This window comes from Panthera leo, chromosome B2 (genome assembly GCF_018350215.1).
Source record: "Panthera leo isolate Ple1 chromosome B2, P.leo_Ple1_pat1.1, whole genome shotgun sequence".
Taxonomy (NCBI): Eukaryota; Metazoa; Chordata; class Mammalia; order Carnivora; family Felidae; genus Panthera; species Panthera leo.
The window spans coordinates 8,841,868-8,865,214 of record NC_056683.1 but is presented as its reverse complement, the minus strand read 5'-3'; the positions used below and the strand labels follow the sequence as shown (position 1 = coordinate 8,865,214).

At 45.4% G+C, this 23,347-nt stretch overlaps 1 protein-coding gene across 1 annotated transcript in view; it reads left to right on the top strand.

Annotated features, from left to right (window-relative positions):
- E2F3 (E2F transcription factor 3) overlaps positions 1–23,001 on the top strand; it is a 74,415-nt gene extending 51,414 nt beyond the window's left edge. The window contains exons 2-7 of the mRNA XM_042937787.1: positions 11,016–11,127; positions 12,767–12,968; positions 14,511–14,669; positions 17,676–17,790; positions 19,732–19,867; positions 21,137–23,001. Coding sequence (XP_042793721.1) covers positions 11,016–11,127; positions 12,767–12,968; positions 14,511–14,669; positions 17,676–17,790; positions 19,732–19,867; positions 21,137–21,399 — 987 coding nt within the window. The 3' untranslated portion in view covers positions 21,400–23,001. The remainder of the gene's footprint in view (positions 1–11,015; positions 11,128–12,766; positions 12,969–14,510; positions 14,670–17,675; positions 17,791–19,731; positions 19,868–21,136) is intronic.
- The last annotated feature ends 346 nt before the right edge of the window (positions 23,002–23,347 follow it).

Below are 23,347 nucleotides of genomic sequence, written 5' to 3'. Positions count from 1 at the left end.
TCAGTATTCAATTATTGGGGTAGAGACTTGGGTACGAAGGGTATTAGGGCTCCTGCTCCTCTATGCAAAAGAAACCAGTGCCTTTGTGATGAAAGTGCCTGGCACCATGCCTTACATATAGTGAGTAGTCGGTATCATGTGCTGATGAATGAGAATTAACTACACAGACACATCTGGTTCAGAAAGGCAGATTGTCGGGGCGCCTGAGTGACTCAGTTGGTTAAGGACCGACTGTGGCTCAGGTCATGATCTCACGGTTCGTGGGCTTGAGTCCCACATCGGGCACTGTGCTGATAGCTGGGAGCCTGGAGCCTGCTTCGGATTCTGTGTCTCCCTCGCTCTCTGCCCCTCCCCTGCTCAAACTCCGTCTCTGTCTCTCAAAAATAAATAAACATTAAAAAAAAAAGTGTGTGTGTATATATATACATATATATACACACACACTTTTATATATATATATATATAAAGAAAGAAAGGCAGGTCGTCAAACATAGTTTTCTCCTTTCCCTTGAAACCCTACGAAAATAATAGTAAACAGTTTGTCATTGTTGTTTTTAATTATTCACAATGAGAGTGGGGCTTTTAGCAGACCAGATCATTGGGCAGATTCCTGGAAAGCAGGGAAAGGATTGAGGAGTAGCGGTCAGTAAAGTAGGACAGGAAGCTATGGCGGAGAGAGCGTGGGTCTACCTTGGAGAGCCTCAGGAGTCACAAAAGCAGAGGCAAAAAGGATGTTCCCATGAAGGACTTCCTTTAAGTAGGAAAAGAGGACAATGGAGAAAATAAACAGGAAACAAAAGAAAACTTCAAAAGAAGTAATTAGTGGTGAAGGAGAGGTGCTCCTGGTCATAAAGAACAAGATGCTATAAAAAGGGATTGATCAGAGAGCAAAAGCAAAACAAATACTCTTGGAAATGAAAAATCTAGTTGCCCAAACTAAAACAAAACAAAACAAAAAAAACAAAAAACAAAACGTAGTGAATGGAAGTTAGATTTGATGTAAGGATGACAGAAAATAGGAGCTTTAGAGGATCCCTCTAAGAGGAATAGGAATTCCCAGAAAATGAGAGAAAACGAGAGGGGATGATTTACAACATAAATATTTCGTCTAGCTCAAGGCCAAGCCGGTAGCTTCTAGGAGCCCAGGAGTCCCTCACACCGTGAGTGAGAAAAGTTGCGCACCTGAACGCATGTTACAAAATTTTACAATAAATGGAAGACAGGCCAGGCATCTCTCAGAGAGGTTAGAAACCCAGTAGTTCCAAGGGAATGAGGATCAATGGCCACAGGTCTCTCACCATCAACACTGGATATAAAAAGAAAGCACTGGAACAGTGGCTTCTGAGTGCTGAGGGCAACCCATGTTCAGCCTGAAATTCTTTGCTTACCCAGACTATCGAGTGTGAGGATGGAATACACATTTCAGATATACAGGGACTCAAACGTTCCCTTCCATACTACTCTTCGGATGTGTCCCAGGAAAGCAGTCAACTAGCATTGGGCTCGGGAAACTGACTCTGTCGCAGGCAACAGAAGGCAACCCCAGCTGACTTAAGCAGCGAAGGAATTTATGGAAGGATATTGAGGATTAGAGAACCAGGTTCGGAGGACAGGCAGGAACCAGCAAGGACCAGCAGACAGAGCCACAGCCAAAATGTCAATCCACAGAACGAATCCAGTGGAATCACAAATCTAGTGATTTCTCCTGGGCTCCAGCAGCCATCGCCAGCCGGCCCGCTGCTTTGCCAGAGCCCCTCCGGGTTCTGGGTCTGGAGTGGCTGCGTGTGCCTGTCCTCCCGCTGAGGTAGCAGGACTGGTCCAAGCTCTGGGGAAGCTGGGAAAGAGCACAGGGAGTCCTCTACTTCCGTGATAGAAGGGCAGCTATGCCTCCCACATAGACTGATCAAGTGGGGAGTTTCCTAAGCCTGGGTGGGAAGGTTCAGAGGCTAGGCAGTCAAACAAAGGGACAGATGTCCCCTTCAGGCTTCCACACTCTACAGTGAGTGGAAAATCACAGAATGACAGCTTTGCAACAGGCGCACAGAACTGTCCGTCTAGGGTCTAGACAGCAGGAGGTCCAAGAGTTTCAGGCAGGAGAAATAGTGGGGACTTGATAGAATGCATAATACAATGGAGAAAAAGATGTGACGGATATGAAAAGGTGAGGTAATCTTCGGTTGGATGATAGTCATCACTGGGGGGGCTGGACATTTTCATCCAGAAATAGCTGTGCAAGCTTATTCCTTAGAGATGCAGAGGTGACCACCAGGAGAAAGAATAAAATTGATTCCCCTGGGGAGGTAGCCATTATAAGCTGCCTGAACTAGTGGGTTTTTAAAAATCATGTCCATTAATTTCTTTTTAAATTGCCTTAAAGTATTCTGTTTTGTTTTGTTTTGTTTTGTTTTGTTTTCTAAGTAGGCTCCATGCCCAGCTTGGGGCTTGCACTCATGACCCTGAGATCAAAAGTCACGTGCTCTGCCAACTGAGCCAGCCAGGCGCCCTGTCTCAAATTCTTCTTTTTTTTTTTTCTTTTAATGTTTATTTATTTTGAGAGAGTGACAGTGTGACTGGGAGAAGGGCAGAGAGAGGGAGAGAGAGAATCCCTAGCAGGCCCCACACTGTCAGCACAGACCCTGGTGTGGGGCTCGAACTCATGAAACCATGAGATCATGACCTGATTGGAGATCAAGAGTCAGACGCTTAACTGACTGAACCATCCAGGCGTCCCTCAAATTATTCTTAAAAACAAAACAAATGTCTGTAGAAAGGGAAGCAATCACCAGTTCATCAGTAAATGGCTTCGATTCCAGAAGTTCTACCCTTTAGAAACATTCGTATGCATGTGCTTAGATTCCCAGACCAGTCTGCAAACACAAATTATAGTGAAGATACCCTAGATCTGTAGTTTAAAAAAAAATGGCCAAGTTTGGGGGCATTCTAGGTACCCAGTGATGGGGAAATTTAGCTGGGGCAGGGAGGCATGGGAAGGAGCACGTCTGAGAGAAGAGAGACTACTCTCCACTGGTGGTGGCTGGGATGCGGGATTTAAGGGGAAATCTTCACCAAGATAAAATGCACTCTTCTTGTTTCCACACGCCTCCGTCTGCGTTTCTGTTCGGTTCCCCAGTTCCTGGGAGACAATTCACTTTCTGATTAGGCTTTCTCACCTAATAGCTCATAGAGACGCTGCTCCTGTCAATTCTGAACTTGACCTGGCTGAGGAAAGCCGGGGAGGACCTTAGAGCTCTTCATCCTGGGTAACTTCATCTCAAGGAAAAGGGGACACTGAGTGTGGTTTATAACCGCATGGCACGGAAGGGACTGTGATGTGGCCCCTTCTTCACCCTCTGCACCCAAGCCCCTCCCTACTCACCAGCACCTCTGAACCAGAGTTCTGGTTCAGCCCCTCCCAAGTCCCTGTGCTTATGCTTATGCCTGGACAGCCTTCTGGAGATCCTGACACCCAGACCTTTCTCTGCAGGACAGAGCCCCTTGCCTTCCAGGATGTGGCTCAAACACCGCCAACTCTTTCCACCCTCTCCAGACCTCCACCATCTTCTCCATCCAGCCCCCCTTCCTGCCTTCCTGCCCCCAGCCATGGGCTCATTGTGGCATTCTTCATGCATTTCCCATTATTTGCCTGGAGCCTCTCTTATAGCAGGGACCACCATGTTGCCTTTATAATCACCTGCCTGTGCAGGGCTGGGTACACAGCAGGCACTTAATAAATATTTAATGGATTTTAAAATGGTTAGCCAGATTGTGTTAGTATGTAGTCACAGCTGGAAACTGGGAATTCCTTTCTTGAAATCCTCCTGCCCTAACCTACTGACCTAAGGATGGCCAGAACTCAAGTGAGATTCATCTGTGGTCTGGTCTCAAACTAGAGATTCTCTCCATTGGCTCATTCCGCTAAGGAGTTTAACCTGGCCCTCGTATCTTTTTAGCCTCCATATTTACTTCTCTTCGTCCTCTGCCCGAAACGTTCTGCCTCGTCTTTGGCCATGAAACAAAACGTATCATGGATCTGGTTCTTTCCTTTGCCCAGGTCTCTTATTAACGGGGGTAAAAGGAGTTTATTTTAGGGTTCAGTTTGTGAACGACAGCAGGCCGTGCCTTTTTCTTGATTTAATTCTTTTCCTGTGGCTCAGCCAAATGGTAGATAAGAACACCACTTCCCTCCCCGCCGTGAGGGGGGGATGCCCTTCTGGTAGTATAGTCCATTTCTGCTTTGAACTCATACCCATACCTACTGAATGGTACAGAAGATTTTCAACAGTCTAAAAACCAAGCCAGCAGCCTTCTTTTGTTTAACCTCCAATGGAAATTTTTGTCTTGTTATGCAAGGAACCCATGATCACTTTTAAATGATTTAGAAAGAAGAAAATAAAATCACTGTAATCCTACCACCCAAAGATTAATACTCTTAAACGATTTAGTGTATAGCCTTAGATATCGTTTCTTCCTATGCGTATAATTTCCCTACAAAAATAACATTTACATTCACACCTACTTTTCTTTTAAACTTACATATATAGATGCATATCATTAATTGCACAACCTTCCATTATATAAATGTACAATAACCTACTGAACTTTTCTTCTAATTGGGCATTTATGTTGGACATAGGTGGAAAAATATAAATATTCAAGAAAACAGCTGTGCTGTTTTCAATAGACAAATCCTAGAAACCACATCAGTGTTCTCAGAATATACTCCAAAGAGTAGAATTGCTAGGTATAACTTTAGTATGTATAAAGACACATTGCCTTCGGGGCGCCTGGGTGGCTCGGTTGAGCGTCCAACTTCAGCTCAAGTCATGGTCTCAAGGTTTGTGAGTTCGAGCCCCACGTCGGGCTCTGTGCTGATAGTTCGGAGCCTGGAGGCTGCTTTGCATTCTGTGTCTCCCTCTCAGTCTGCCCCTCCCCTGCTCACACACACACTCTCTCTCTCTCTCAAACATTAAAAAATTAAAAAAAAAAAAAGACACATTGCTTTGTCAAATAAATCTTACAAACTATAAACATGAAGTCATTACCCCATATTTAATTTTACTTCTCAGAGATAACCTCCATTAACATTTGATGTGGGTCTTCCTCTATGGATACATGGAAAATTTTAGAGTGAAATCTATATTTTATTGTTTTTTTACCCTTATAAAATCTTCAGATGTGTCCTTCTGCAACTTTAATTTTTCCCCCATATGTTTCTTGAAAATCTTCCCAAATATGTAGCGATTAGTCTCCAGCATAAGTATGCGTATGCATGCACACATATGTGTGTGTATATATATATGTACATTCCACATACATACATACAAACCTTACAGGTTTGTGATGTCAGAGCTTTGTGCCTTACCTGCCAAGAGACTTTGGGAATTTATTTCTTGGTTCATTCAAAATAAATAAGTGAATTTGTCTGAGTGCATGCCGTGTGCAAGGCTACTTGAGAGCTGAGCTCATGGTCCAGGGAGGAAGCCTGGAGCATGCACGTGCGTTGTGATGGCAGTCTGGCCGCGGTAGCCCAGAAGTTGCTATGGCAACAGGAGGGCCATTTCCATCAGTCCAGGGAAGTCGTGGGCTCAAATCCTGGTATCTATGACTCACTAAGGTAAACCCTTACCTTCTCTGCCTCAGTGCAAGGTGGGCATAGTGATACCTACCCCACAGTGCCATCATGAATGCTTACAGTAGAAGAGTGCTGACTATCCATTAGCAGGTATTTGGTTAAGTAAACAAGTTGTGGCATATTAATGAATCCGGCATTATGTAGCTATGAAAAATAAGGTCATCCTGTGTTAATAAATGCATCATTGGTGTACAGTTTTTTGTAAAGTGCAATGGTCTCTGTATACATATATTCACATAGATTGTCTAAAAGGAGATCAAAGGAACTTAGTAGTCTTGCCTTTGAGGAAGGGGATGGGATCAGGAGTGGGAGAAAGAGTTGCTTTCCTCATAGACACATTTGTGCTGTTTGAATTTCCATATTCCTTTTATTGTGTAAAGGAAAGTTTTTTTAAAGTCATGAATAAAATAACTTGGGGTGCCTGGTGGCACAATCAATTGTCCAACTCTTGTTTTTTTTTTTTTTAATTTTTTTTAACTATTTATTTTTGAGAGACAAAGTGCGAGCAGGGGAGGGGCAGAGAGAGAGAGGGAGACACAGAACCCGAAGCAGACTCCAGGCTCTGAGCTGTCAGCACAGAGCCTGACGCAGGGCTCGAACCCACAAACAGTGAGATCATGACCTGAGCTGAAGTCGGTCACCTAACCAACTGAGCCACTCAGGCACCCCAACTGTCCAACTCTTGACTTGGGGTTCTCTCTCTCTCTCTTGATTGATAGATAGAAGATAGATAGATAGATCTGTCCAGACCCCACTCATGATGTTGCGTGCTGTCTCTCTCTCTCTCAAATAAATAAATAAATAAAGCTCTAAATTTATCATAAAGTAAAATGGCATCAGTTTAATATAACTTTTCAAATATTTTCATGTGGCAGTTTTTCACAATCCTTAAAGTGGTTATAAGCATGGGTTTGGAGTAGGCATATTTACTGACTGCGGGATCTTGGAAAAGTTATTTGAGCATTCTAAACCTCCGTTTTCTCCCGTAGAATGAGAAATAATAATAACAACTACCTTGTAGGGACGTTGTGAAGAGGAGATAACATAATCAAGTGAAAAGTAATTACCATGGTGCATGATACATTATGAGCACTCAAATATCCCTTGAGTTCTAGCTAATGCTAGCATGCTCGATCTATCGGGACTCCAGGCTGCAAATAATGGTCACCGAAGTCAGTTTTCTTCTACGAAAAAAGGGAATCGGTTAGTTCATACAAAATGGAAGTCTTGGGTAGACCTGCCTTTGGTCATGGCTATTTCTAGCACCTCACTTGAAGGCATTGGGACTCAGTCTCTCCAGCTCTTTACTTCCATGTTGGCTCAGTTCCCAGGTAGCCCCAGGCTGACTTCCTACTAATAACTCCCAGTGAAAAGAACCCAGTACTTTCCCCGTCGTTTCTAACAAAAGCCCCACACTGGCCGATTCTCCTGCTTGGATCATAGGCCCATTAGCCAAGGGATACTGGAATACGCTGATTGGTGGGCCCAGGTTACAACACTCACCTTTGAACCCTCGATGGGAAGGGCCAGCCTAAGATGTTGAGCAGTGTCAGGGTTTTTGCTGATCAGGCTTAGAGACAAAGAAACCACCTGAACTAAGAATTATGGAGAAGTTTCTTCCCCGAAGGCAAAAATAGGGTCCACAGATGCCAGATGGGCAGAAACTATGGATGTTCCCCCCCGCCCCAGCCCACTGCTTGGCTGCCTGACAGTTATTACTAATATATATATAATTTTTTTTTAATTTTTTTTTCAGAAATTTAACATTACAACATCTTAGTTTGGGTTGACGTTCTAAAATCAGCACCTATTTCATTTATAATAAAAGCCACACTTGGTAATACCTCAGAAAGATGCCACGTGGGCGATCTACGTAACCTCTCGCCCATCCAGCCTTTATTCCTACTTGGGACCAGATGGCTGGGCCTTCCGCTGAGCACCAGATAGATGAGTTGCTTTACTGATAGGGGCCATGTGATATGAAGATCTCTTTATAAACAGAAGAACTCAACAGTTCAGGGAGATGGGCACACTCATAAGAAACAAAAATTGAGCTGATGGGAGAGAGAGTTCCATCTGTCCTGGTGTGAGCAGAGACCGCCCGTGCTGTTTAAAACCTCCCATGTAGTTGTTTGTTTGTGTGTGTGTTTGTTTTTACCAAGCACGTGCACCTAAATTTGTTAAGGTAATGCTGCTCCATGATGTATCAAATGTTCAGCCAGCTCTTTCCCCAGAGAGATTCCAGTTAGTGTGCCCGTCTTCAGGTCTGCGACCTATAAGTCCTAAGGACTACTGTGTGTTCATCTCAGATCCAGTTCAGCCCCTTCCACTACAGTGCGGAGGAATGCTAACAGGATAGCCTGGCAGAAACATCCATCTGGAAAAGGAAAATGACGCAGTGATCACCTCTCAAAGCCTGTCACGCCTACTCCGCAGGAATAGCTCGTGTAGCCGATATGACCGCCCCCAATTTCTACCCTCCAGGAGGATTTGCTGGGGCTGCCCTTCTTCCGCAGCTCATTTCTTTTTGGCGTAGATGTATAGGCTTGGTGATCTATCCCCTTAGAAGCTGAGATCTCATAGATCGTGAGGATTCTAGGACTTAAGGATTCTCTGGCAGTAGAAGTGCCTTAAGATTTAGTAGATTTTCCATCAAGTATTTAGATTGGTTCAACTCTCCAAAGTCACACAACCAGCCTAGTCCTGGTCCTTGAAGTTAGATCTCCGTTTCTTAGCAACAGATCTCTGGGAATTTCCCCAGCCTACAAGCTTACTGCTTTCCATGGGTCTTCGCCTCAAAGCAATTTGGAACAGTAGCCTGGATGGGGGAGGGAAAACTAATATGCCCCCAGGCCCCTGGCCAGTGAGCAATTCTTTATTGCGAGTGTTCAGGAAGAGTTTACAGACTTAGGAGCCCAAGAGTTCTGGGTCTCCCATTTGACTCCCTGCTGGGGACCTTAACATGGAAAGAATACAGCGGTGTACCTCTTGGATGGCTTTCTGTGGAGAGAAAAAGCCTCCATAGCAAAGCTGTTCCCCTCTCTACTTCTAGGTGAGCCTCAAATGAAGCTTGCCTCTATCAGTGGTAACGTCCTGCAGGCCGCAAGAAGTGACCCACCCACCCTGCCGCTCTTCACTGAGGCTTTGATTGGCTAATGCCACTGAGAAGTCTGGGGAAAGACCAGCTGTTGTCCCCAGCATATGACTTGATTCAGAGTTTTGAGTGATGGCCTTAGACCCCATTCTCTCCGTGTCTTCACTCCACCTTCCCCTCTAGAGCCTCTGTTGTCGGGTAGTTTCTGGCCACTGTCAACCTTACTGGGAAGGCACAACCCCTTCTTGCCAGTGGTTCCAGAAAAATTCCTGGGTTGGCCTTTGTTCACCCAGGTTTGGTCATGTGCCATCCGGCCCAGTCACTGTGGGGGAGGGGAGGATGGAACACAAAGATCAGGCAGGCCCAGGTCACCTGTGTGCACAGATGTGCCTGTGCTGGCACAGGGAGGGGGGTGCTCCCCAAAGACAATCAGAGGCTTTTACCTAATGAAGAGAGTGTTTGCCAGGCCAACCAAAACAACAGGCTCACACGAGGATTTGACAGAATATTTGGGAGGGGAAGATGAAGTTAAGAAATTTGCTGAACGTCGTTCCTAGGCCTTGAGAGTGAACTTCAGCCCAGCATTGCCCAACAGAAAGATAACGCGTGGGGCGCCCAGGTGGCTCAGTCGGTTAAGCGCCCGACTTCCGCTCAGGTCATGATCCCAAGGCTCGTGGGTTCGAGCCCCGCGTCAGGCTCTGAGCTGACAGCTTGGAGCCTAGAAACTGCTTTGGATTCTGTGTCTCCCTCTCTCTCTGCCCCTCCCCTACTTGCGCTCTGTCTCTCTCTCAAAAATAAATAAACATTAAATTTTAAAAAATAGCATTTTAAAATTATTTTTATTTTATTACTTAATTAGTTAAAAACAAACATTTAATTTAAAAAAGGAAAGCTAATATGTGCCACAAATGCAAGCCACATAGTAAAAATACATATGAAACGAAACAGGTGAAATAATCGTTTTAATACTGTCTGATTTAATAATATTTTAGAAAGCCAAAATATCATTTTAGCGTGTAATCTATATAAAAACAGTTGGTGATGGATTTTGCCCTTTTGGGGGGGTGGCACGTTTTCAGAATCCGGTGTGCATTTGACACCTAGAGCACATGTTGATTCAGATGAGCCACACGCGGCTGTGGCCACTGTAGTGACCAGAACGAGATGAACTGATCACTTCCTACAGAGAAGCCGGCGAAGCTCTTACTTCTGTTTCTATGTCCTGAGGAGTTCTGTGAACTTGTGTATCTCCTCATTAGGAGGATCTGCCCCAGAAATGAGCCTAGAGACACATGGCCCTGTGGGGTGTCCAGTCGGTACCCTTCCTGTCTGAACACCTGTCACACCCAGACGTTGGCACACAGTAATTACTTACTTCAGTGATCTGTCTCCTCTCAGACTCTACGCGCTAGGGAGGCAGGGACTCTTAACCTATCTTGCTTTCACCTGTGTGCCCTAAGCCCAGTGCCCAGTCCGTAGACACTAGGTGGATATTTTTGTAGTGAAATTAGATCAAATTAAAAACTCGAAGACCTCCACGCGTCAGGTGTGATGACAGAATCGGAGACAGTAATACTAGGGACATTTGCAGTATTTGTTATTCTGGTGAATGACCATTTGTAGTCTGTGACTAGTTGTGTTACTGTTCAATCACTCTCGCATTGAATATAAATAGAGAGAGAGAGAGACAGAGTGATTGAACACCTACAGAAACCCAGGCTCTGTGCCAAGCACTAGGTATACAAAGATAAGTGGTCCCTGCCTTAAAGGAAATGAGACACAGAGAAGTAAAATAACCCTTATATGTAATAAGTGGAGGATACAAATAAACAGAGTGTTTGCGGGAGCACAAGGAAGGGGGTCCTGCCCAGATTAGAGATGAGGTCGGCGGCAAAGTTTTGCAGGGGAAAAGTGAGTTTATGTTCCGCGATGCCTGCTGTCTTAGTGTCTTGCCCCACGCGTGGCACGTATGTTGGATGAATGAATGGATGAATGAGCGAACGAACGAACGAACGAACAAGGTGGCTCCTGATCCTAATCCTACAGGACCACTGGCTATGTCCTGCATCTGATGGGTAATCCATTGCAGGTGAAGAGAGTTGACGTGACAGCCCGGCCCCCGGAGCCAGAACCTGGCTGTGGGGCGGGCCAGGGCCCCGAGTGCGGCAGAACAGAGGCCTGAGAGCTGGCAGGTGCCCGCAGCCCTTGGCAGGGACAGGTCACAGACAGCCCCGCTCCTTGTGATTGCCCACGTGCCCAGTGACCAACGCTTGTGCTTTCACATTGCAGGCCAAGCGAAGGCTGGAGCTGGGAGAAAGCGGTCATCAGTACCTCTCCGATGGCTTAAAAACCCCTAAGGGCAAAGGAAGAGCTGCACTTCGAAGTCCAGATAGTCCAAAAAGTAAGGATGCTCTCATCTCATATTCTCCTTGGTGTGGGCTTCCCACCTTTCAAAGCTTGTGGCTGAGAGGATGCCAAGGTGTGAATAATGCTGGCATGTTGTGTCCTTTTTCGTCTCCCTGTTCCTATCCAGAAAATTAAATACAGTGTCTGCAGATGCCCCGCAAAGGGTTTCGAGTCACTTCGGGACCTGAATACTGATTTGGGGCGGGCGGGGGGGGGGGCTCTTTGAATGTGTGTGGTTTCACTTTTCCACTCGGAATACAAGTTCTTTGTATTCTGTACAAATTTAAATTCTACACCATTCTATAATCAAATTTAGTTTTAACTTTCCTTAACAGACATGACTTTGGAGAGCAGGCTTAACTGGGGGTAGACAAACCGCACCAGGGTCGGGGATGTCTGCACCAGCCTGAATCTCTCTAACTCAGCGGAAGGCAGTGTAAGAATTGACCGACACTAATACACTGCAGCTAGTTTTCCTTTCCATCGATTGCTTTTTCTGGGAGAGAGAAAAAAGTAGGTTGAAAACAGCTAAACAGTCTTTATGTCTTTGGCATTTAACATAGATGCTAAATTAGACTTTGTTCACTCCTCTCATGGAGTTTATGAATGAGGCAGTCCACAAACGGTGTGTAATGCTCAGCGAAAGCCTTGACCTGTGCACCTGTGAGAGAGTAAACACGATATTGAATAAGGACATTGCATTCAAGAGGGATGGGGCGATTCCACTGAAAGGCAGTTTCAGTATTCTTCATCCACTTGAAGCATTATTTGAAAAAGTGGTGAATAAGTCACACACACACACACACACACACAGAGGAGTCTGCAAAGCCAGTTAAATTGAGTCTGTCTGAGCCCATCATGTCACACACACACACACACACACACACACACACACACACACACACACAGAGGAGACTGCAAAGCCAGTTAAATTGAGTCTGTCTGAGCCCGTCATGAAACGCTAGGGAGACTTTGCAGCCTGGCCCCATCAGGTTAGGCTCCCCATGTGCTGCTCCCCTGAGGCTATCGTGCTTTTTCATTAATTCAACAGATATTGTTGAACACCTACTATGTGTGGGATTCTTCACTAGACCCAGAGAGGAGGGGAAGCCAAAGTAGAAACTCCTGAGAAATTTACAGTAAAACGCTTTATAATCAAACAGGAACTTGTCCTGTCCCTTCCTTTTCTTTTTCTTTTTCTTTTTTTTTTTATGTTTATTTATTTTTGAGAGAGAGAGACAGAGTCAGAGTGTAAAACAGAGAAGGGCAGAGAGAGAGGGAGACACAGAATCCAAAGCAGGCTCCAGGCTCTGAGCTGTCAGCCTGGAGCCCGATGCGGGGCTCAAACTTGTGAACCACGAGATCATGACCTGAGCCCCAGTCGGATGCTCAACCGACTGAGCCACCCGGGCGCCCCCTTCCTTTTCTAATAAAGCAATTTCATAGCTTTCTGTAACTTACCAAAACACGACAGCAATAGCTTTGCTTCAACACTAATACTTGGGCTGCAGCGGGAAAGAGGGCCTGCCTACCTGCAAAGAAACCCTTCATTTCTTTACCTCTCCCCCTTCCCTGTCCCCCCACCCCCACCCGCTCGGCTTTTGTTTTTCTTTAAGCTCCAAAATCTCCCTCAGAAAAAACACGGTATGACACCTCCCTTGGTCTGCTCACCAAGAAGTTCATTCAGCTACTGAGCCAGTCCCCTGACGGGGTCTTGGATTTGAACAAGGCAGCGGAGGTACTGAAGGTGCAGAAGAGAAGGATCTATGACATCACCAACGTGCTGGAAGGCATCCACCTCATTAAGAAGAAGTCGAAAAACAACGTGCAGTGGATGTGAGTACGAGCCACGGGCCCCGGTCCCAGGTCTCACGTCCACGCCCACACTCCGTCTCCGCGGTCCCCTTCTCCCTGCCCCTCAAGCAGGTCCTTTGTCAGAAGTTCAGAGCCTCTTTGCACAGAGCCCTTCTCTTTAGATACTTTCAGAGACGAAAAGCCTGGTTAGCCTCAAGCCAGGGGATCCTGGGATTCAGTGGCGGGGGGTGGGGGGGGCCTGCAGATGTCAAGGAAGATGCCGTTCATCTGCTGTGGCGATGCCCACGTGTGTGCTCCCGTGGCAAATCTAAAGGCTGCTCACGTGTGTCGTTGGCTCGTCTCTAACAGGCGTTTGGAAGCGAACGACCGCTGTGTGTTAACACATCCGTGTGTATACACCATTGCCACATTATCCTTAGCCGTGGCTCGACCAGCAGGCCACCTCACTTTCTGAGTAAACTGAGGCAAGACTTAGTTGCCTCGGTTCCTTCTGGAAAGCAGGGATGTTAACACTTACCACCCACACGTGTGATTACACGTATGATCATGCCGCTCGTGAATTATTAGACGGGGCGCCTGAAGAGCCTCTATTTTAGAAGAAACTTTGAAAGCGTTGTGGGAAGGAACCAACCTCTTAGAGGGTAGCTTTGGAAAAATACTACCTCAGACACGCTAAGATGAGCGGGTAACTTTTTGTACTTTTTTGGGATTTTGTGACGACTCGGTGACCCATTTTGGCCTGTTGGGTAGTGGCCTTTGTTCTCCCATACAGCACACAGATCCGTTCCCTTAACCTCCTTTTCCTTGTCGGTGGTTGGTATAAGGCCCTCAGAAACTACCTAGGTCTTTTGTACTTTTCGGATGATATTTTGTTGAATTTTGAACCACTCCTCATCTTTTCTTTCAAATTTTTCTCGCTATGTCTCTCCATCCTTCTTCCCCCTCTCTTTCTCTTTCCCCCCAGGAGGCATGTGGCAGGGAGGAGGCCCTCCTTTCGCCCTTTGAATTGGAGGCTTCTGAAGAAACAGGCCTCCTCTGGAGAAAAGAAACCTGAAAATAGCAGTGTTGGATTTTGGGTTGTTGTGTTTTGTTGTTTTTTTTTTTTTTTTTTCCCCACTTAGTTTCTATGGTGTGAGAGGTGAAGGACGGTGTGGAGAAAAAAAAAATAGGTGTATAAATGCTCTGATTTTAACAATTGGCTAACAAGCAGCGTGACCTGTGTCAAGAGGAGACATTTAGGGCCGCCTGGGTGGCTCAGTCAGTTAAGCGTCCAACTTCAGCTCAGGTCATGATCTCACGGATCATGAGTTTGAACCCTGCGTTGGGCTCTGCACTGACAGCTCAGAGCTGGAGACTGGTTCGGATTCTGTGTCTCCCTGCCTCTGCTCCTCTCTCTCTCTCTCTCTCTCACTCTCTCTTTCTCTCCAAACTAAATAAACATTTTAAAAAATTAAAAAAAAAGAGGAGACATTTACTCAAAAGACCACTTCTCCCTTCCCTCCCTTCCACCCCCACCTCTGGTCCCCCCCAGCAGCCATGATGAGTCTGTGTTTCGGTTTCCAGGGGCTGCAGTCTGTCTGAGGACGGGGGCATGCTGGCCCAGTGTCAAGGCCTGTCGAAGGAAGTGACCGAGCTCAGCCAGGAGGAGAAGAAATTAGATGAGCTGATCCAAACCTGCACCCTGGACCTCAAACTGCTAACCGAGGATTCAGAGAATCAAAGATATCCTTTGTGTCACCTGTTCCTTGGGGGTTAGCGCCTTCTAGATTACATCGAGAGTTGACAGGCTGACTGTTAGGCACAGGTAGAATTTTACTCTGGTTTCACCCAAGTCCGTGTATATGTGTGTGTGTGTGTGTGTGTGTGTGTGTGTGTGTGTGTGTAAATCCACTTATCTTGGTTTTAGAACTCAGTATTTATGGAAAGATAGTCACTGGACAGTATCTTCTCCTATCTATTTTGATAGCTGGGTGGTGACTGGTTTGGGGTTTTTTTTTTTGTTTTTTTAAGCATGTTATTTATGTGTGGTTGGGACATATGGACACACTCATAGCGTAAGGCAGCACTATTATAAGACACGTAAGGTGTCGGTGTTAATATTAATGACAACACCCAGCAGATTCATCTTTGGCTCCCCAGATTTCTGGTGGGCGTTAGCTGTCACTGTTGGGGTTCTCACATTCTATTTTCTTTTCATCAGATATTGGAGCGATCAGAATTTGTTGAATCTGGGCTACAGCTGAAGGAATAAAGAGAGTAGAGAAAAAGCACACTATAACTTCTCCCATGCGTTAATGCTGATTCATAGCACCAAGATTTCAGAAGCACCCCCCCTCCCCCCGCCCCACACCGCCCCCACCCCCACCCCCGGCCCCAAGGCCTGCGACATCTCAATTTATCCATTCATCTACAGACATTAGTCTCTGGAAGTAAAATTTTTTAAAGCCAGTTCTTGTCAACTGGCTGACAATCTGTTGGCCATCATGGGAAAACTTACTGTTCATCATCCCCCCTTCCAGCAAGAAGGGAGCAAGATTACTTCATTATGTTGACAAGAAGATCTTGCAATATTCTCAGTTTCTAGAAGAAGACAAAGCCAATGTTTTAAGACACCCCATCCCTAATCTGCGTTCCCCACTTGTGATCATTCCACATTACCCTTTATGGCTGATAAGCTTCCCCTTGGAGGGTGTGGGGACATACATTTTCCAATTCGGGCAGTATTTTGCTACTGTGATCGTTCGCTTTCTGTTGACCGAAAGATTCATCTTGTCAGCTGATGATTAGTGACATGGAGAAGAGGTGTGATGATTTGAACCCCCGGTGGTGGCCAGAGTGGGTTTATCAGGAAAGAACGCAGAATAACTCTAGTGGGGCTGCTTCCTTCATTGTTTAGTCGGGACCCCCGTGGAGGAAGAGACGGGGTGGTTGTCCGTGATTGACAGCCCTCTGCAATGTGTAGCTTACGGCATGGTCCCCTACATTAGCTTTCTCTGGGGCCATTGTTCCGGAAACTGAAAGCTTCCTTGCGGGGAGCTGCTAACCCAAAAAAGCAAATTCAGGAGGGAGCCACAGCGGAAGTACTTTTAAATTTGTAAGATTAGAAAATGTGTTTGCACAATTTATTTCAATTCGCCACTCAGTTCCGAATGTGGTACAGCTTGTTCACAAATGTGTTGAAACTTTCCTTCCTGCAGCATGTTGAGTAATTGTAGATGAGTTTTTAATAAGTTCTTGTCGCACAGCTTTTTTTGACAGTGGGCTGTGGAATAGGTACCTGGCTGTCAGTTCCCCCAGCGTTCTCGGTAAAAATTCACAACAGTCAGTTTGCTTCCTTGATGAAATAAATGGGGACCTAAGACCTGGACTCCCACGTGAGCTTGTCCCATCAAGCTCAGCACCGAATTAGCCGTTGTCTGAACCGTTCAGACTTAAAGAAGATAGTCTATGAAGATGCCCCTGAAAGTATATACAGATATGAAGTGAATGTGCTTTACTCTGCACAGCACGTTCCTTAGCTTCCTTCAATTTCTAATAAAAGTCCACTGTTCTAAGAGACATTTCCTCCTGGCTCTCTCAACCCTATTTCTGTATTAAACATGTCAGATCATTGACTCTATGTGCTGTATTACATTACCTGCAGAAAGGCCTTCATTGAGTTGTGATTTGCTGTTTTATCCTAGGCATTTTTTGTGGGCTAACATAAAAAATGCAACAGGCTAGAAGACATTGTACATTAATTATGTCACTCCGTGTGCCTCGTAGAAGAGAGCTACGTGAGTTCTTTTACTGCCGAGTAAGAACGTGTCTCTCTAGGCAAGCTTGCGTGAATACTTTTATCATGTAGTAAGTACCATATTCTTTCATGGTATCTTCTCAGGTTTGCCTGCCAGGGCACTCAAAAGAATTGTTCAGTGAGTAGAAGTCATTAGCAAGGGTACTGAAATACTGTTTGCTCTGTCTTCTAACGGCAGTGTTTCTCAAGTTTGTTCAGTGGCAGAACCTTGGGAAGCTGCTTTTCTCCTCCTTGTGAACACTGAAATATTGACAGTTAATAATATCCTACAAAGGATGATTTTTGTAACAGAGAAATAATGACAGTCTTATCAATGGGCAGTGTATAATCACCCACAGCCCGGGTGCCCTTAAGAATACAGGCTGTCTGCCTGAGCAGTCTTCTGAATTCTTCCACCAAAAGATCTGTTTGCTACTCACTCATTCATTTGGGTGGCTGCTGACATTTGCTAATAGTCAAGCAGCAGATAGAAGTTACTGGAGTTTCAGAAAATATATGGGTATTAGAACTTACTTTTTTTTTCCCCCCTGTAAATTGGGAACTGCCATCACTCAGTTTGAGTGACAGAACACTTTTCACTGAAGTGTATAGAATGTCTGTGCTCCAGAGGAACCTGGCTAGGAAATCCCTGAACAAATTGGGTTTTGGTTTTCTTTGGATAGTTTAACTATTCCGTTTCTGTGTTTGATATTTTAAGTAGCCATGGGCTTTTTAGAAATGGGCAGGAAAAAGCTGTGTATTTGTCTTGTGTAGAATATCAACCAGAAGATTCACAGGAGATCCCATATATTTAAAGATCTAGACGGAGATGCTGATATATTCTTCCAAGTCATAAAAATACTTTATAAAATTTTTCCTTGCATCTGTTCTTTTGTCTTCTAAATGGTTACATCTGAGGCAATTCACTGGAAGATTTCCTTAACACTCCCTACGTTAGCTTACGTTACATATCAAGATATTCGAAAAATTAGTGGCCTTAAAGACCAAACTGTTATAGTTGTCAAAGCCCCTCCAGAAACAAGACTTGAAGTGCCTGACCCAATAGAGGTAAGGAGATAACATCTTTGTTCATCTGCAGAGATCTTTCTGGAATGCTTGAAGTTAAGGAATCGTGGAGTCATGGACAAAGGGTGTATCCTCTGAAAAACTGGATACTTCTTTCCCATCTATTTTACTTAGCCCGAACTTTAAAAAACATTTCAGGGGCACTTGGGTGGCTAGTCGGTTAAGTGTCTGACTTCGGCTCAGGCCACGATCTCACAGCTCGTGGGTTCAAGCCCCGCGTCGGGCTCTGTGCTGACAGCTCAGAGCCCGGAGACTGCTTTGGATTCTGTGTCTTGTCTGTCTGCCCCTCCTCCACTCATGCTCTGTCTCATTCTGTCTCTCAAAAATAAATAAATGTAAATAAAAAAAAAATAAAAAACATTTCAACAGTTCATTATGCATGGAGTCCCCCAGAAATCAAATTTAACATAGCAGCACTGAACTTGGTGTATGGCTCCCTGTCCCTCTTGTACTTTTTGTTTCTCTATCATCTGGTGGTTCTGACTGATTTGAACCATTGGGGAATTTTATGTTGATTGCCCTGGACCCCCAGGAGTAGAGGCATAAATGCTTTAATGTATCTCCCCAATTAAAAAAAAAAAGTAACCCCCCAACATATCTTAGCACATTTTCAGAATTTATCTTTTATAACATGTTTACTTTTAAGAAATCACATAAGGCTGTGGCTGAATTGATAGACTAGAATATTAGAAGAAAGTAGGGAGCATGTTTTTCTGATTGGTTTCAGATAATCTTCACTAATATAGGCCTGGACTGTAACTATAAGATAAAGAAATGTAGCAAAAAGGAAATGCATAGAAAATAAGAGAATGAAATTTGCAAGCTCCCATCTAGGGTACAGTTCTCACCTTAAATGATATTAATAGCTCTGTGACCCAGATGAAGAAGAATTTTAGATATTAGTGTGCCGTATTCTCTTATTAAACTCTGCTCCTATCACGTAAGAATGCTATTCATCCAGTGGTTATTAAAGTTCACATGAAAAAGCCCTGCCAGGGGCGCCTGGGTGGCTCAGTCGGTTAAGAGTCCGACTTCAGCTCAGGTCATGATCTCGCGGTCCGTGAGTTCGAGCCCCGCGTCGGGCTCTGTGCTGACCACTCAGAGCCTGGAGCCTGTTTCAGATTCTGTGTCTCCCTCTCTCTGACCCTGCCCCGTTCATGCTCTGTCTCTCTCTGTCTCAAAAATAAATAAACGTTAAAAAAAAGAAAAAGCCCTGCCATATAGGAAAAACAACATGGAAATACTGTCTATGGAATATTTAAAAGACCTTTTAATAGTTTGCATAGAAGCAATATATTTAAAGAACACAGTTCACCTCCTCTAGGGCAGGGGTCAGCAAACTTTTTCTTTATAAAGGATCAGGCAGTAGGGCGTCCGACTTCAGCTCAGGTCATGATCTCACAGTTCGTGAGTTCGAGCCCCACGTTGGGCTTTGTGCTGACAGCTCAGAGCCTGGAGCCTGTGTACCCCCGCCCCCCCGCCCCCCCGCCCCTTCCGCACTCATGCTCTGTCTCTGTTTCTCAAAAGTGAGTAAACGTTAAAAAAAAAAAAAAAGGTTAAAGGACCAGGCAGTAAATATTTTTGGACTTGTGAGCCATAAGTCTCTGTTGGGACAACTCAACTGCACAACTCTGCCATTATGATAGTATGAGGGAAAAAAAAAAAAAAAAAAGCCAGAGGCAATCCATAAACCGTGGGAATGGGCATGATTCTATGCCAATAAAACTTTATTTACAAAGCCAGTTGATGGGCTGGATTTGGCCTTCGGGCTGCAGTTTGCTGGCCCCTGCTTTTGATCGGAGTGGGCTACCAGTGAAGAAGCAAAATAAAGAATGAAAATTACCCTTACTTTCCATTTTTAGATGATAATTACTGTAGCTTTCATTTTTCAGTTTGGACTTTTCTCACTTCTTCTGTTTATAGAGCCTACAAATACATTTGGCAAGTACCCAAGGGCCCATTGAGGTATATTTGTGTCCAGAAGAGACAGAAACACACAGTCCAATGAAAACAAACAACCAAGACCACAATGGGAATATCCCGAAACCCCCTTCCAAAGGTAAAAATCCAGCTTTTTCATTTGGAAACTATGTTAAAAATGAAGGTCGTTGGAAGGATCCTGTGTCAGAACCACACGTCTAGGCAAGAAATGAAAACTTTTGTTATTAAACGTTATTAAGGTAATTTTTTTTTAAGGCATTGGGACTGGTTACAGAATAAAATAATGATCTTGAGCAAATGACTCCTCCACCCTCGGATGGAGTCCCTCAGGCTTTTGCAATCAGCGGAAACCATTTGCTTAGTGTTTTAGAAAACCAACTCAAGTGCGGAGTGAAGCTGTGAGCTGTTGGGGTGAATCATCAGCGACACTGAAAGGCAACAAGTTTGGAGAGAAAAGCCTTTTGTCGACAGAAGTTGTAACTGAATTTCCACCCTCCCTCCCCGACCCCAGTGTGATGGGGACAAGACATGGGAGGAATAACCCCGGGGGGAGTCTAAGTGCTCCCCTCTTTTCAGTTTCAGACTGGGGGACGTGTATTTAATTTTTCTTCCTACCGTTTCCCAGTATAGCAGCAAGAATAGGAGTGATTTACGTGAATAGGTTCTGATCTAATACTGAGCAAAAAACAAAAAACACAGCACCTCAGATGGTAAAACGAAAGACCCCCCCCCCTTCAAAGAGGATATGTCTTATTACATGTGTTTTTAGAGGTATCTTTAAAAGGTAGTTGAAAAAAGGCTAAGTTAAAATCAGTGAGCCCTACTAGGAAGCCAGTGTTTCACTATTGATATTTTGTTTTGTTTTTCCTTTAAATAGTGACTAACTGGGGGCACCTGGGTGGCTGAGTCCGTTGAGCATCCGATGACTCTTGATTTTGGTTCAGGTCATGGTCCCAGGGTCGTGGGATCAAGCCCTGCATCGGGCTTCATGCTATGATGCGTGTGGAGTCTGCTTAAGATTCTGTCTCTCTCCCTCTGCCCCTCTCACCCACTCGAGATCTCTCCCTCTCAATAAATAAATAGTGACTAACTGATAGCAGAACAAAGTGTTGGAACTTGTTAGCCTGTAATCTTTGAAATGGTTTGTAGTCTTGTTTGCTAACAGTGGACGTTTCAAAAGATGAATGAGTTAGACCAGAACAGAGAAAGGCAGCCCGTCCCTGTGAACAGTTAGCACGAGATGGTCTGGACCGCAGTGTCGTTCTGATCAACCTTAGCAGAGGGCGCATGCTCTTATAACAGTGACGTGCATATTCTTCTAAAAAGTCGATTCGATTTGCTCCTAATTTATTTTTCTGTTTCCCCCATTTCTTTTTTCCCCTTTCAGACTTGGCTTCAACCAACTCAGGACATAGCGATTGTTCAATTTCTATGGCGAACCTTTCTCCTTTGGCCTCCCCAGCCAACCTCTTACAGCAGACTGAGGACCAAATTCCTTCCAACCTGGAAGGACCATTTGTGAACTTACTGCCCCCCCTGCTCCAAGAAGACTATCTCCTAAGCCTTGGGGAGGAAGAAGGCATCAGCGATCTCTTCGATGCTTACGATTTGGAAAAGCTCCCACTGGTGGAAGATTTTATGTGTAGTTGATTATGCATTGTGTGAACTCCCCTTATAAACCAATATTTTTTTATTATGGAACCAGAACATCTGTCATGCAGTGTTGTCCCTTCCTGCCTTCTTCCTCCGAGATAGTATCATGAAGTAAACTACAAACTTCAGAACAAAGCTGACATTTTAATGAATTTAAAAAAAAAAATTTTTTTTTTCGTTTATTTGTCTAAACGCACAGTCGCAGGCGCCCTTGGGAAAGCCCTGCTTTGCCCCAGGCTCCAAAATCTCCTGGATGAGTCAGCAAGTGAGAAAATGTGCAATCAGGTGTCTCTCACCCGTATTTTTCTTCCCCCACCCCCTTCCCGGATTGGCTTGCTGTCCCTGATGGATGGGCTGTCGAATGGGGTCTGGCCACCTGGCCCACTCGAAAACAGCAATCTTCCTTAATAGCATTTCAAGCCGTGCCTTCTCCGCAGAATGCATGTCTTTGGGGTCTGCTAATATGGAACGGAACGGCAGGAACTGTAAACTTGAAGTCATGCAAAAAGTATGAAATGGATTTCTTCAGCTCTTCTTAGGAATATTTAAATTACTGTCATAATTCAGTGTAAGCTATGGACCGCGTGTCCCGCCAGGAGGTCGAGAGAACCCGCACAGCCTTTCGGATGAAGAACTCTGTTTTCTACTATCTGTTGCAGATACAGAAGAACCATAGCGTTCTGCCACTCGAAGCTGTTGTGGATTTTCCTGACTCCGTTAACCACTCCCAGTCCCCCGCCCCCAACGTATTTGTCAGTTTAAAGTTGATTTGTAGCAAATGCTCACTTAGAAGTCCTTTGTGGATTGTTTTAGGCTTTTAAAAAAAATTTTTTTTTTAGCCGCCATTGAAGCATTCCTGTGGCACCCATCACCATTTCAATTTAATTGTTTACTTTGAAACGGTTTTTTTGCTCATTGGAATGATTTAAGCAGAGGTAGAGAACCTCTACTGATCAGAGCATCTAGACGCGTGGGACTGCAGGTGTAACAGCTTTGGCAAGAAGCACCAACCCCTTCTTGCTTCCCTTCCTGGGAGCGAGGGGGTCCTGGGGCTCGTGGACACCGGTGGCCCATGCGAGAGGAGAACCAGGTCAGATGACAGAGCAAGTCCCAGGGAGCCGCAGGTGTGGATCCCTCCGTCCTCGGGCTTCCCTCCTTCCCCCCACCTCCCCGGGCCCCGAGAGTGGGGCAAGGGCTCTCTTACACTGCACTCAGGGAGACCACTTCTCAGGATGGGGTCAGATGGAGAGGCCTCCGGGGACAAAGACATCCCCGCCGTGTGAGTGGCATTCTGTGGGCATTCACTTAACGCTGGCGAGACCGGGGCACCCCCCCCCCCCACTGCCCAGGGGGGCTGCAGTCGTCCTGGCCAGAGCCCGGTCCCCTTCCTCCACGAAGGAGTAAAGTTGAACCAAGGGAAGCCGGGAGGTGGGAAAAGAAGCGATAGAATGCCAGGGCGCCTCCCACTTTACTCTTCGGGGATGGTGTCCCCCAGTTGCTGGAGGCTTCATGTCAGCCGCACATCCTCCCAGGTACGTCCAAGAATGGCTTTCCCGTGGGCCCCGGGAGCGAGCCTTCTCCCCCCCCCCCCCCCCCCCCCCCCCCCCCCGGGGCAGGTGGCCTGGTACCTCAGATCCATTCCTTGGATACTGAAGACTGCAGGAATGAGGGAGTCACATAAGAAACAAACAGAAAACAAAAACCTCAAGATGAAACAAACGGTTAAATTGAAATGCTCTGTGCCTGACGCAGCAGCACTCGATTCCTGTGTTGAACCGAATCGAGAACATCCCTTGGGAAAAACACAAAACAAAACAAAACAAAAAACCACGAAAGCCCCCAGCCAGTTTACTCTAGGTAGATTTCCACAATATGCAAAGTGGTGGTGGGGTCAAAACAAATGACACCAGCACTTTAAACTCTTTGTGTGGGTATGCGTGGGTGT